The sequence below is a fragment of the Lonchura striata genome, chromosome 4 (assembly GCF_050655825.1).
Source record: "Lonchura striata isolate lonStrDom1 chromosome 4, ASM5065582v1, whole genome shotgun sequence".
NCBI lineage: Eukaryota > Metazoa > Chordata > Aves > Passeriformes > Estrildidae > Lonchura > Lonchura striata.
In genome coordinates, this window is record NC_140706.1 from 10,968,386 (window position 1) to 10,984,055 (window position 15,670).

Sequence of the window (15,670 nt, forward strand, 5' to 3'; positions counted from 1 at the left end):
GGAAATGAGCATGCAAAATGACTCCAGGTGTCTAGAAGCTGAAGTGATAGGTCAATACAAGGACAAATTAAAATAAATCAAAGCCCCATTATTTTCCTTGATGTAAATGAATGCAGAAAAAATTTTAAATAAACTCATTCAATTACTCATTAAGGTGGGTTTATTTATTTTATATCAATTTCGTTCTCCAGTCTTTTTCTATAATTCAATATTTCTAAAGCGCCTAAATGTTTTTAGGGGTTACTGGTTACTCAAATTCAAGCACCCAGCATATAGATGGAAATAGGACCTAAATATCTTGCAGACTATTTCAGTAGCACAGGGGATATTATCTGAATAAATAAAACAATTTCCAAGCAATTGACTTACACTGAAGACAGTCATCACCTCCTTGTTGTCATTTTCCAGGAGACGGAGCTGCCCTCTGAGCTGTCTTTGGAGCCTGGGATCAGGACATCCACTCTTTCTTTTTACCATTGTTAACTTCAAGGAGATATCTGGAGGAAGACATCCATTTTCAGTACTACAAGGTTTGTGAATCAGCTTTGGATAACCAGAACATGCCTCAAAATCATAGATTATACATTAAGATATATTTTTTCAGCTTCAGAGACAGGCACACAGAACACTGATCTACTGCATGTTTCTTTTACAATTTTTGTTATCCTGTAGACATAGGAACCTAGCATGAAACAGTTTTGAGAGACAACTGATACTTATGGATGGAGAAGAAAAAAAAAGAAGAAAAAAGCAAGTAGATTGATAATTTGTCAATTTAGACATTTCTGGGCATTGCAAACATGTCCAGATTTCCAAATATTCCACACCTATCAAAAATCAAAGCAAACAGATCGTGGCATAACGAAAAAAAAAAAAACAACCAAAAAAAAAAAAACCCAAAAAAAAAAAAAACAAAACCCTGAAGAATAGTTCAGCATGTTACAACCCTTCATACTAATCTTAAATTCATGGCTATCTGACATGTCACCCCACTGCTTCAGAAAGCTTTTATAAATCAAATGTTGTAAAAGCTGATTCTCAATTAAGCTTGGTTGGTTAACCAAGTTAAATGGTCCAACTAAAAGCTCACTTAGATGATTTTCCCAGCACATCTGAAAGCAGCTAGATACCTATTGGCAAGCTCTTGGCATCTGTTTATGAGAAGCTTTTACAACAGCTAAGGGTACAGCTCCAGCCAGCTTCTCTCATATAAAGAGTACGTTTGATAAAGCTGCTTTTATTCCACATTAATTTGTTAATTTTTCTCAATAACAGTAAATCATACATTTTCAGACACCCAGATGGGCACATATAAGCCAATAATACCCAGTCAGGAGGAATTCCAATTGCAAAGTATGTAAATAGGACACACTTCCAGCAATATGGTACTGTTGTGCATACTAAAATATTCCACCTCCTCTGAGTTTCACATTTTAATCTGACAAAATAAATGGTTTTCACATTCTGGCCTAATATTCTGTATCTTGGTCTGTTTTCAGAGGGCTTCCTATGCATATCTCCAGGAGTTTTACCATGACTTGCAGAAATTACTCATTACTTTAAGGTCAAGGAGGGTGGCTCAGAAATATAAACCTGTGTTACTGAATTACAAGGCCTCTCCCTTTAAGCTGTGGTCATATAATCAGTTGTTAGCAGGAAGAACACAAAATAGAGTTTCTGAATGTTGTTAGATCTCTCCCAGAGTAGAATTACTGACCTTTTCATTTTACCTGAAAACATACAACATACTGGCACAAGAGAAGACTGACTTAAAAATGTATAAGTACAATGTATAAGTACATTTTATTCAAACTTGTTCTGAGGTAAATATATAATGGCAGACACACAATCTAACTTTTATAGAAAGTTAATGTTAATGAAATAATTATTAAATTGACTTAAAACAACAGAAATTCAGCTACTTCTGCCAAAAAACTCCTGTAATAATGCCTTATAGAGATGAAATGTAAAACCCCATCATAACCTCCTGTCTACTTCTGTGAGCCCAGACTCATACCTCCAGTTACAAAGAACCTAAATTCTGTGCACAGCAAGACAAGCAGGTATACAAAGCACAAATAATTTGACTAGAAATAACCATATGCCTGGGGAAGGCTGCCTGCCACTGGTGATTTGTCAGGTCAAGCCAGAGAGCAGGGAACAGCTCAGTGCTGCTTTTGATGGCACAAGAAGGGAAATGTGCCAAGACTCTCAATACACACTGCCTGCCATGAGCCCTCCAGAGGTGAAGCCTGCTGAACCCACTTACTGAAGAACTGCACTCAATTGACACTTTACTGAAAATACAGCATTAAAACAATAAAAAATAGATACTTGGAAAGGCCACAAACTTCAAAAGATAAGACATTTGAAGGATCGAAAGGCATATGTAAAATAAGCTATGAACTTTTTATTTGCTTCTCTTTTTTTGTAACCAGTTTATTATAGTACATAAATTATTTCTGCTTTTTATAGCAGTTGCTCCACCTTTTTGTGAGAAATTCTCAACAAATCTTGTGTATAAGTTGGTCACTTCACAGCTGCCATGAAATACATTATAAAACTTACAGGAGTGATAACTGCAAATGTTGACATAGTTGAGTTGTCTCAAAAAGAAAAAGTAAGCTGTGAGAAAATCATTATAATATAAAGATAGGACAGGACAAAAAATGCCTTACCAGTTGGAAAATTCTCTGCCTGATTGGGAAGGGTCCTTGAACTGACATTCATGCATTTTTCACTTGGAGAACACTCTATTATGATAAATGAAAGGAATTATTATGTACATTTACTAAGTCATAAAAATCACACTGAAAAAAAAACCCAAAAAAATACACCATGCTTTCAAAGTATTTGATGCATCAGACAATTTCTAAAACAGAATAACTATTTTCTACCCTTTCTGCAGAATATTTCTTTCCTCCTGGACTGGAGGGGGAAGTTGAATTTTTATTGCATCATTTTGATGTGAAATTTCAAGCTGGGGAATTGGTGGAAAGAAAGGTTCTCAGGAAACAGAATTCTCATTTGGGAGAGAGCAAGGGTCAGACCTAATTTTCTCTTCCCTTGTACCTATATTAAAAATGGCTCCCACTGATGCTTTAGTGGTATAAACTATTGTGCCTTGTACCAGTTAATACAAGGAGAAAAATAACTCTTTATCTGTTATTTGTGTATGCAATACTTGCGAGGGGGTACTGTATAATCAAGTGATTTGAAGTTTCAGGAAAACGCCACAAATAAGATATGTTTTGCATTAATACTAATCTGCTTTTTGCCTTTAGCCCATATTTCTTCCTGTCCTTTGGGGAATGATATATTTTTATGATAAGACAACCATTTCCATTTTCTCAAGGCTCCCTGGGCAAGTATCAGTGAAGACAAGGCTTCATATTTCTAAGAATAAAAGAGAAATAGATCTTGCCTTTTTACTAGAAAATTTCTGAGGCAATTTTCATGTATCCCAAGACATTATCCTATGAAGCTTTGCTTTTAGAATAAACCCTGTAATATAGCAGGGCATTTCCAAGTCTTTTGCATCTTCCCTCAAGTGCATCTATGAATGTTACATTAATAAAGTCATGCAAATAAATAAGGATACATAAAACAGAGTCTTTCCCACTTCACAAAGAAAGGAAGTAAGCACAGAAAACATTATCTTTAATGCCTATTACTAGCATATACTCAAACTAGAAATTGAAATCCCCAAACACTTTTGTTTTGTAGGGTTTTGGTTGGGTGTTTGACAGAAACATTTGGGCTGGTGTTTTATTTATTTCCTTAATATGGACTATATGATGTTTGTTTTTAAATAGAAACTTGATAGTAAACTCACTGCAGTGCAGGCTGACTATGTTTAGGAAACATTCTAAATTTAAGTCCCCTAGATTTTCTGGGACCAGACTTACCTGTAGTTCTGCTTTTTCTGGTTTTAGTCACAATTACAAAAAGAAGGTGTCAAAGCTTTGACAGCATGTTATTATTTTGATTATAATTTTATAGTTGACAAGAACAATAAATTAGCATACGTTTTTGATATGTGAACTATTATCACTATTATTTTGATATTAAAAAACTATAAATTTCCTTGAATGATAAAGACATTAATATCCATTTCTGTGACTTTTAGGAAAAGGCAAAGCCTATCAGCAAACATTGAATTACACTGAATTACTCATCCGTTTAATTTAAAATAATAGTTTGCTGTTAAATTTGAGTGAAAGGGTAAGAGTTGCTATAAATACAGTTCGAATATGTTTCAACTTCTTAAAGTATTAGAATTAAGTTCAGAAACTTAATATTAACTCCTACTTGGTGGAATGTGTTGGATACTTCTTGGAAAGCTAAAGAGCAACTTTATACTGCCCTGGGATGCTTGCATCTGGTCTTTGATGTCAGAAGTGTTGCAGTTGTGAAAACAAAGATATTATACAAGTCACAGGACATATACTTCTAAATTAAATAGGGGTTTTTTTGTGATTTTTGGAAGTGTTTTCACATAAGAACACTCTTGAGCCTACTGTAAACTAAGAGCCTGGCCATTGCCATCTACCTATGTCCCTCCACTCCTCTACCCAAAAGGTCATTTCTGACTTGCATGATTTTACTCCACAAAGTAGATTTTCTTTTGTACAAAGGCAGAACTACACCTCTGATGAAAAAGGAACATTAAAAATTATTAAAACAGAAACTTGGCTTCTGAATCTTACAGATATAGCAAAAAGTGCTGGAAAAAGAACTTATATTTGGTTCTGATAATTTTCATCTCCTCCTATCTTACTAAAAGATAATCCATTTGCCTGCCCCAAGTGAATTTCAGTGTAGATTGTTCAATAGTCCAATCTATGCAGCATTTCTATGGAGGAGACATAGCTGCTTTTTGTATTTCAAAAGAAATCCATCTGGGTTTTGTCATTCTGTGTAAAACACATGAGAGTTCTCAGTTTCTGCAGCATTTAATAAACACAGTAATTCAAGCACAAGGAGGAGTCAGGAGCAGAGGCACCAGGATGTATTGTTTGAGGTCTTACCCGTTTGTTCTTGCAACGTGTCCATCCCAATTCCATCTCTGAGGGTGCTGATGGCAGAATTGCTCTCCACATGTTTGCAGTCACACCTGCATATTTTCTGCTCTGTTTCTTCCCTCTCCAAGTTCCTGTCTTGCTCTCCCTCCAGAGCAGGGACAATGGTGTTAGTGCTGAGCATAGATGTGCCACCTGCCGCTGCCAAACTCTCCATAATTTGAAGTTCCTCACAGTGACACAATTTACATTATCAACAACCTGAAAGGGGAAAAAATTATCAATAATATTTTTTTAAAGCATCAGAAAAGATGAACATATTTAAGAGCTGTCCCTCTCCTGCAGAAGTTATTTTTAATTGTAATATGGATTAAAGAATTTTGCTATAGGCTTTTCTCAGAGGAAATGTTGTGTAACACACAAATTTATCCCAGAAAAAGCTCCTGCAATGAGGTGGCATCACTGCTTTAGGAACAAAGCAACAGACTTGGCTAACAGCAACAATTCAAGGCCTGAAGTGAAATGTACTTGTGTCCACTGCTAATTATTCATTCTTGGCCAGCTATAAAGCAGAGCCTCCCAGGAATAACATCATTCACATCAACAGAGGAATTGCAGGGGAAAAACATCATTTTCTAAAGGTGACAAGAATGGAACAAGTACTGCATGCTGAATTCAAACAACAAAGAAAGTTTATATAAATTCAGGTAAAGAATGAATCCTCCACAGGAACCTACTGTGAAGGAAGACAAGCATCCAAAGAGCCAAGTATTACTTTGCAGCAAAGCAGAAAAATGAAACCCTACTGAAGCGAAAGGCTGAGTCTGGCAGCAAGACTCCACTTGGCATGATCAGGAAGAAGGAATAGAACTGGAAGTAGAGCAAAGGGGCTGCAAGCTTCACTGCTCCCTGCAGTCACTGAGGTGAGGCATCCTGCAATCCCATTTCTCGGGCACAAGCTACTCAAGGGTCAGGAAGATGCAGCCGGACCACCAGCCAAAGCATCTGCAAAGGATGCGACTCATGTAGCCAGAACATGCCCACTGATGTTTACACCCTTTTCCTCATTGGGCTTTCAATGTGTCTAAATGATTTCATAAAGCCACAGGACAGATTTTGCTTCAGTCCTGTCATTTGGATTAAATCTGACTTCCTCTGTGTTTACTCCAGCAACACTCACTAATGAGCTACATTCATGATGAGTGTTCAAGGCTGCAATCTTCAGGGAATTTCATCTCCTTTGTTTTCCAGCAGAAATTGGTTACATCTGAAGCTGCAGATGAAAGATGCACTTCTGCTCTGCTAAAGCTTCAGACTAGTGCCTGGTCACCTAGTATCCACTCATGATCTGCCTTCAGTCTGGTCAAGAAATATCTCACTTCTCCATTTACCATGCAATGGAGTGTCCCAAAGCACATTGATTCTGGCTTTTTTCTTCACAACCCTGCCTCTTCCAATGCTTCTTGCCCTCCAAGCTTCACATCATAGATCCCTAACCCTGAGCAAACCAAGTACCAATATGAACAGCAAAACAGCTCCCAGCAGCCTGCCAGGGTAAGCAGGTACACAGGACAAGGCAGGATCTGTCTGCACAACTTTCTTACTCTTTTACAGCCATTGAAACCTTTGCCCCAAATGAGCACTTCTTGAAAAAACAGTGAACTATATATAGACTGAGGCAAGTTATGCAATTACAGAAAATTAATGAGGTATAGTTACAGGTTGTATTTCCAGCTCAGAGAATTAAATCATAACCGGATCTACCACAAATTAATGAAGTATGAAGAAATCTAGGCTGGATTTTGCTTTAATGTTTTCATTGTCCCATTTTGCCATTTACTCCAAAGTGCCTATCAGAGTGCTGAGGCTGACTTTCAAAGGATGCTTTTGGTGCTGCATCACTGTTCTTTATATAAAGCTATGAGTAAAAATTCATATATGCACCTACAAAACATAGATGGTAACTCAAACACAAGTAATTTTTATCCCTTCTCTCACAAAAGAACATTTTAATTCACATATGTGGTTGACACTGAAAAACTGCCTATCAGACTTCATGACCTAGTTATAAATGTTTAAAAATACAGATCAAACTCACTTTGCCAGGGATCTGTTTTTCCATTTATATAGCTGACCCTTTCCTTGAAGTAATGACAGTAGCTAACACCATTCTTTTCATTACTGTACCAGGATTATAGGTAATGCATTCCAATTTTCACATTTAGAAATTAAATACTTTTCTGCATATATTTTGTAAATAATAGTATGTCCTGTCAATGAAGATGTAAATATTTTGGTATTAATGATAATTTGGTTCTAAAGGAGGTTGTTTAAATTACATTGTTCTATGAATTCAAAACCAGTTGTTATTTTTAGGCCAGGATTACCCTTAATCCCAAAAATGAAATTCAGTGTTCAGTTTATTAATTTTTTTCCATAAGCTCCTATCCACAAACAAAAATCCTGCACAAAATTTTGGAAAAAAAAACATATTCTGACTGGAATTATTAGAATTCAGTTGAATTGGAGAAGAGATGATGATAAACTTTTTCATCTCTTCTGCATCAGCTTCTGTTGGTAAGAGTAACATATATGCAGGCCTGTGAATGAACTTAGAAAGCTTGGTGCTATAAGAGCAAGTAGGACATCTGAGCAAATCAAAATGGATATAATCTGTTTAAGAAGATTCAGTCATAGAGCCTAAGCCAAGAGAAAAAAATCAGAATGAGTGAAAGAAAAGCAAAACAGGTATGTCCTTATGTATATTTCCTCTGGGTTCTTCCAAGATGCACAGAAGAAAAACTCAAACCTCAAGCATTTTTAGCAGTCATGTTCTCCTCTACAGATTTCTTTTCCATTTTTAATGTTTGCCTTAACCACCAAATGTCAACCCTTGTGGCTTTGTCTAAGAACAAAACAGTAAACTTTACTGTAGCTAGGCCCCTTGTCTACCTAGGCCCTTTTTAATGTTTATCTGGCATCTAAATGTATCCTAACTGACACAAATTTGGTCCCAAGTGACAAAGATTTCATAGAAATTTACATGAAATCCCTGTACTTTTATTATTTACCTTTAACTATCATGTAAGTACCCCAAGACACAAGCAAAGCTACAGTGTAATAATCCTATTTATTATGAGGATGCTTTCTCAATTATTAAATTGTTCCACCACAAATGAAAGCAGATTTAATGGCACAGAACCAGAGAAAAACATTCATCAACATAAAACAGCTTTAGAGAATACTAAACCGCAGTGCTTGAGTCAGTCTCATTATTAGAGATTTTTTTCATAAATCTATAATGCTAGTAAGTATAATGGTAAATTAGCAACTAACACAAGATTAAAATCTTCAAGATTAAAGATCTAGCACTCACCATATAAAGTTTGTCATCTCTAACTAGTCCTTGCAATCTACATTTATGTGCAGACTATTTGTACTGACTACGCATTTTATTAATCTAGGTAAAACTATTTTTCTCATATTCTTTGAGTCTTGACCAAAAATATTCATATTTGCTGCAGGATGTTGGCCATAAAACTTACTGATCTTCCTGTTTTTCAGAACCCAGAGCCAACCTCTACTCAAAAGCCATCCAGCCAAGGGGTGGCTCTCCCCACTGCTCAGGGGGAGGCTCAGTTTCTGAGGCAGCAGAGAGGGGAGTGGCAGATGCAGGACAGCTCAGCACCTTGGGTGCTCCTGGGTGCTCGGGTGTCCTCCCTGTCCTTGGCCTGAGCTCCTTGGATCCTGGGAGTGTGCCCAACACCTCTGTGTGCTGCCCCTGTCCAGGCTTGTGAGGCTCAGGAGGTCACTCACAGAATTACAGAATCATGAGGTTGGAAGAGATCTCTAAGATCATCAAGTCCAACCTATGCCCTAACACCTCAATTAGACTATAGCACCAAGTGCCATGTCCAGTCTTTTTTTAAACACATCCAGAGATGACTCCACCTTCCCTGGCCCTTCCCAGGGCACAGCAGGCAGGAAAGGACAGAATCCAACAGCTGTTGGGCATCAGGGGAAATGAGACACTATTTTTCCTTCTGGAAGTTAACCAGAATAATTCCTTTATCGTGCCTTTCAGTGTGTTCCTGCTTCCTTTTTGCTGAGTGTTTTCAAAGCCCAGTTAATCAGAAAAAAAAACATATAGTTTGAGATTTTCCATGTAGGCTGAGGGTGGTTTTTCTCCCCTGCCTTTTTAAATTATTTTAAGATGTATTATGGATGACAGGAACACCAATTCATTCCCATTTAAAAGGTGTTGAAGGAGAAAACCAAAAACATCCACTGAACCAGATTCTCTCTCTCCCTCTAAAGATATTTTTCTGAGACTAGGAGCTGGTATACAAAAATAGGCTTTATTCAAACTAGCTGCCTAAAACCTGTATGCAATACAACATCTTTTTCATTCATCATCTTCCCTCTAGGAGCCTCAGGACAATGTACTAATGACTTACTAAGGACCTGTCTTGCAGTTAATCTAAATTAATCTAGGTCATTTTCCCAAACTGATGCTAGAGTAGTTATTTTATTCCTTTCTTCCAGTTCCAATTAACATTTCACATCTTCTATATTAGGCTACAAACATCTTAAAGCCAAGATCACTACAAACGTTTTCCTTAGAGAGTAAATCAGACTTGATCTCTATGAAATTCACCAGCATGACTGTAAGAAAAAAAATCCATATTAGGTTCTGTATAGGCAACAATTTTTATGTATTCCACATAAAGGTAAGCAAATCTATAATCCGGGTAAACAAATTTAGAAATCTGAGTGCTTTCCAAATGGAAGATTGACTCCTTTATCACAGAAGTAACTTGAGTTTAGTTAGCAATTCTCAGTAAACAATGTTGCAATAGGTATTATTGTTCCTAGTGGTCTACAAACAAAAGAGCCCTAGCAAGAGCTTCAGAGATGCAATAGATGCCTTTAAAAGCTTTAGCCCTCTCTATTATTTATTTCCTTTATATCTCAGTAAGACTGAAAAATATTTTTCATCCTCAACACAGCTCTAAAAGCACCATATGTCCAAAATTTCCAAGTTTAGATATGGAAAATTGGAGAATAAAATCCACAATAAAAATAAACATAAACTCGAGGCATGCTTTAAAATAAAAATCAGATCACTTAGAAAACTATAAAAGGCATCTGTGAATCTCAGTACTTCATTCTGAGTGCTAGATGTGACAGAACTTGGCCTGTGGCAGATAATGCAGAGGAATAAAGTAGGAGCTGTTGCTACTGAATCAGAGCTCAGCCAACACCATGCTACCTAGAAGAGGAAACAGAGCAGCACAGAAAACCCCAGCAGGTCCTCATAACTGTGACAGATCACATTTACCCATATTTTCCAGTGATTTCATTACAGACACCAAAGAACAGAGAACTACTGAAATTACCCATTTAACTGGCTGCAATTCCAACACATTGACAATAAAATAGTCAAACACCAGATTACAAGTACCAAAAATAGAGCAAAGAAGGAGATGCAGACATAGAGCACAGGACTTCCCCTACCTTTTCCAGGTCTGATCCACTGTACCATGCTGGAATAGAGCAGGCACATCCCTGCCTTCCTCAGCTCTGCTCAAAACTGACTCCAGCACAGCTCTTCCTGTTTGACCTTCTTATCTTTCCTGTTGATTGCACAGCCTGGCTTGGATGTGGCCAGTACAAAAAGTTGTCTATTAACCAATACTGTTAATTCCAAAACTTTTTTTTTTTTTAAAGAAAGAAAGATTCCTGAGAATGGAGTTGAGCTACTAAAGTTCATTATGCAAAGCAGAAATTTATGTGCTAGAAGGTTCATTCTCTCCAGCTTTTCAAAGCAATAATTAATTGTGGCATTTTGCATTGGTGACTAAAAGGCTCCAAGGGACACATCCAGGCCATTGTGTTAAAAAAGCATTGTTCAGAAAAAAGTTACAAACAGTCCTTCAGATAAATTACAGGACTTTGTCACCCTTTGGCTTTCATTTGCAAAATTAGATTTCTTGCTATCATTACAGCTACAAAAAACACTGATGAAAAATTTTTTGACAAAAAAATTACACCAATATGCTCAGGTTTAAATGCAGAAGTCTATTATTTAGCAGATCTATCATGCACTATGCAGAGTTTAATATCAGGGAGTGGAGCAAGACTGTTCTAGAATGCACACAGAGTGTAACAAGACTGATCCATGTGCCATATCCTAAACAACCCACAAAAGCAGTGGGGTTCAAGGTGATGGGCTGTCCCCACTGCACTGTTGTTCTCCTACAGCTCTTGCCAGCAGGACCCTTCAGATGCCTTTGAGACCTTAGTTATGACTCTGCCAGTCCATCTCAAGAAACATGCACTTGAGAGTTGTTTTTAAACATTAGAAATCAGGTATTAATTTAAAGTCATGCTCTCATTTACCTTACTTCATCCCATCACCCCACATAAACAGGAATTATAAATGCTACTTCACACTGATCAGGCAGTCTGTTCCTGCAGTGGGCTTGGGAACTCTCCATATTCCCGGAAATTATGCATTTGGAAGACACTCAAGTGATTGTGTAAATCACAACCAACCAATCATCCCAGAGGGAATTAATTGATATTGCACTATAATGCAGTACACAAAGCATACCTCTTCAGGAGTAATTAATTTATGTAGTAATTATGCCAACAGCATGAAACACAACATTTCTGTCACCACTTTACTGATTAATTTTCCATGAGTTTCATAAATGTCCAATGTCCATGACATTTATTTTATATATATATTTAAAGATAATATTTGGTTACATTTTATTACATCAATTCTTCACTGATATTCCTCTTTTTTTTATGTGATTCAAAGTAGTTAAAAAAAAAAACCTCAAAGAGTCATCTAAGACTATATTTTTCCCAATGGGTAATAATCTTTCAGTCTCTATTTCTGAGTCCCCAATCATCGTAGAATCTACCACTGATTAGTATGTCCCTAAAATCTTAAAAGATACAACTAACTTTTATATTAGAGTACTGAAATTAGGAGAGATGCAACTCACTTCAAGAAACACAAAAAATATAGCACCAACTGAACTCCAAGCTCCTTAGCACCCTTTTCCATACTATCATAAAATAGTCTGGGTTAGAAGGGACCTTTAAAAGTAGTCTTATCCAACTCCTCCCTGCAATCTTCAACTAGATCAGAAGTCTTCAGCTTCCTCTGTGATTTTACTCTGAAGTCATGTTCCATGGTATTTCATCACACCACAGCCAGTACTTTAATTCTTGGTTATGTATGGACATGTAGTTTAGGTGGAAACAAGAAAAACAAAGTTTTCAGTTTTAAGGTAATGATATCAAAAGTTGTCCCTGGACTTCATGTTGTCTTGTTGGAAAAGTACTAATCTGCATTACAAAACTCTAGGTGGATAACCTTATTGGACAGCTGCTCTCAGGAAATAACACCAGAGACCAATATATTGCAGCAAACAGGAAAAAAACAGAGGTAGCACAGATTGGTTTCCATATTAGTAATCACATCCCTCATACTACATTTTAATTACTATGAATTGCGCTACCTGTTTCAGATTTCCTTTTGCTAAAAATAGGCTTCAAAGTTGTTACTTCTAGTCAATTCTTTACCTAGTAAAATTACATGAAGACTTGATGGTCCTGTTTATGTTGGGTTGTCCCTGATCTCTCCAGAATTATTAAAAGAAGCTGACAGGAGGCTGGGGAGGACATTGGGTGTTGATACAAAACACTTCCTCTAATTGTCTTGCTCAGGCATTGCCTTTCATCATCCTGTTTGCCCTTCTGCAGCTGCATGTTTGTCTGACCATTTATTCACTTCAGCAGCTTGTTTTAGGGAAAACAACACATTTTAAGGCTGTCTTATACCTTCCAGTATAACTATTATTACATCACGCTTGGGGAAATACCTATGAAGGAACAGTCCACTGCCAAAGGGACTAACTCTAACTTATAAAAATATTGAGGCATAACTCATTTGATTATTCACTGGCAAGTGACAGAAATACCAGTTTTGGGTGAGAAGGGATATTTCTACACATTTTACTAAGTTCCTGTTTGATTTCTTTCATCCCAAGTCCAAAATATGTTAGCAAATGTATTGTCCCTTGCTGGAAGCCATCATAAAATGTTCCTGTTTGTTCCATGTTTTGCTGACACTGGCATTCTCCACTGTGTACATCTACCATGGCAAATTTGAAATCACACATGATACTGACTGCTGTCTTTGATAAATTAGTCTCTGTTGGTTCCTCTTTCAACTGGCAATTGAGGTACACCCACTTGAACAAAATGTAATATTATAAACCTGTGTTGCAAAGTTCAAAAAGAAATATCAATTGAGGCCCTAGATGTGAAAAACATTCAGCTTGAAGTAGTAACTCATAGTAACATTTTAGCAAACTTACCTGATTATATTAATTCTAGCCAGATGATCAGCATGCATGGATATTAGTTGTGTTATGTGCATGCTATGATTACACACAACTTCCAGAGAAATAGGTTTAGCCATATGTTTCCTTTTGATTAGCATGTTATCTCTCCACAGCAACTGCATATAGAACTAGCTAAAGTGCTTTCTTCTGATCTCCTGTCATCTTTACATCTGCCTGCTTGAAAACCAGATAGCTTTACTTCCCCCCAAATCTTGAAAAAACACCATCCCAGCTCCAAAGCCAGGTTCAGAAAGGAAAAGCAAAAAACACAAAAAGGAGAACACACTGCCACCCATCTGCACGGAAATGCTGTCGCCTTCCAGTCTGCAGGAAAATGCTGAGTCAAAGCATCCAGCTGTGACACCACCTCCACAGCTCCTGGGCTGTTTACACAGCCCACTACATAATTTACTAAGTCATACAAATCACACTGAAAAAAAACCCAAAAAACATAATGGCTGTTTGCTTACAAACACCAAATGCTAATAGTAGATGTTACTGAGCTTGTTATTCCTGAGCACGAGGAGGACCATGGTACACACCTGACAGAGCTTCCACCCAAGTTCAGCATCTCCCAAGTGCCACTGCCACTCTCTTGAAAACACTTTTGTCTGCAGACCAAGAAGCCAACAAGGTTCCTTCCTATCCAAGGAAGCCCATATTCAAATCTCAGCAGGCAAAAAGGGATCCAGTCATGACTGGAGTCACAGTTCCATTTCAGCCATGGCATGGATCATAGGCCTTCCCACAGCAGAGCAGGAGAAAACTTCTAAAAGAGTCTCATCAATATAGAATAAAAACTGTAATTATCACTTACCACTTAGAATCACTAATACTTAGATGAATCATTTTATTTCTGTATTTTATGGCTGAGCAGGATTTATTTTCTTCCCCACAGGAGTAACAGCCTCCCCAAATCAAGCACAAACTATGGAGTCCTATGCAGCACAAAGAGCATATTACTTCTCAATCACCCCAAAACAAATACACTGAGAATTTGTATTCACAAGCTTCAGCATAGGAAATGAGCTTTCCCTATTTTTCTTTCATCTTGCAAGTGGAATTAAGTTTCTCTTATCTACTGGAATTAACAAACCACTTGGCAAATAGAGCCTTTAAAACATCCAAGTATAAAGAAATTAGGAAATATACATTGACAGGGAAACAATAATTATGTTAATCTACAAACCTCCAACTATTAAAAGGAGGAGGAAAAAATCTGTAGGTTTAGACTTAAACTACCACAGAAAATCCTTTAAAAAAAATTTCCCCTTGACAGGTTAAATCCCCACCTTTTTCAGCATTACAGGGGAATTAAAGGAAAAAATAGGTACTTCCTTTTATAATTAGGTGAAGTGATTTTTAATTAAAGGTTAACTACTTTCAGCTGCTTGAAGTTTGCAGGTAGAAATAAGAATTTATTCCTAAGGAAACCTTCTTATAGGTATCCAGGAAATAATTATATGTTACAATCATATATTGAGTAGAGATCATTTGTTATGCTGTTCCAATGGATTTGATATCTCTTTATGTTCAGAAGATTCTTTTCACAGGGTCACATATCCATCAAGGTCAGAAGAGACCTTCAAGAGCATCTAGTCCCACATTAAGCATTTAGAAAAAGGCACCACTCAAGGCTTTTTCCTGGAATAAGATTTCTTGCTGAGGTTGTCACAGCTTTTCTGCTGTCCTTTAAAGAAGAGGAAACTGTGTCAGTATATCTAAAACTGTTTATTCTGGGGAGTTGAGTAGAAAGGCACAGCTCCTTGATCTTTAAAAAGAAGGGGGAGGAGCAGCAGCAATGAATATTTAGTTCTGCTTCAGTTCCTTCTCCCTTCCTAGGATTTGCATAAATATGTACTATTTGAAATGTATTTCTATATTTCTATGTACATATTCAACTTTCTTCTTTACTAGAATGCCAGAGCATTTCTGTGATGGATAAAAAGACTTTCAAGAAAGAAGCACTTACAATCCTTAACCATACACTGAAACACTTAATTTGCAGAACCGAAATTTTACCCATCTGTTTGGTGATTCTGCTTAGTGCTAAAAAGTGCAGGGCCATGGAAATTTATTTATAGGAGCTTGAATATATGTGGAATACAGATATCTTCTGAGATAGTTTTGGCATTGAGAAAGTAAATTTTGACTTCCTTAGGCATTCAAAAATTGGAGAAAAGATGTTTCAGTATGGATTCAGTAGAAATGAAAGCTTGCTTT

General features: G+C 36.9%; 1 protein-coding gene and 1 long non-coding RNA gene across 5 annotated transcripts in view; one reads left to right on the plus strand and one right to left on the minus strand.

Moving 5' to 3' along the window:
• Nucleotides 1-531, plus strand: part of LOC144246208 (uncharacterized) — a 47,947-nt gene extending 47,416 nt beyond the window's left edge. The window contains exon 3 of one of the 2 annotated variants that reach the window (XR_014955071.1): nt 409-531. This is a non-coding gene — a long non-coding RNA (uncharacterized LOC144246208). The remainder of the gene's footprint in view (nt 1-408) is intronic. The other variant, XR_014955069.1, reaches the window with a different exon arrangement.
• Nucleotides 1-14,376, minus strand: part of SH3TC1 (SH3 domain and tetratricopeptide repeats 1) — a 32,326-nt gene extending 17,950 nt beyond the window's left edge. The window contains exons 1-4 of one of the 3 annotated variants that reach the window (XM_085578501.1): nt 14,265-14,376; nt 5,031-5,282; nt 2,679-2,753; nt 370-497 (exon numbers count right to left, since the gene is read on the minus strand). In XM_085578501.1, the coding sequence (XP_085434627.1) occupies nt 370-497; nt 2,679-2,753; nt 5,031-5,238 (411 nt within the window). In that variant the 5' untranslated portion in view covers nt 5,239-5,282; nt 14,265-14,376. Of the gene's footprint in view, nt 1-369; nt 498-2,678; nt 2,754-5,030; nt 5,283-10,538; nt 10,674-14,264 lie in introns of those variants that run through there. The other 2 variants (XM_085578500.1, XM_085578502.1) reach the window with 2 other exon arrangements.
• Between the last annotated feature and the right edge of the window lie 1,294 nt (nt 14,377-15,670).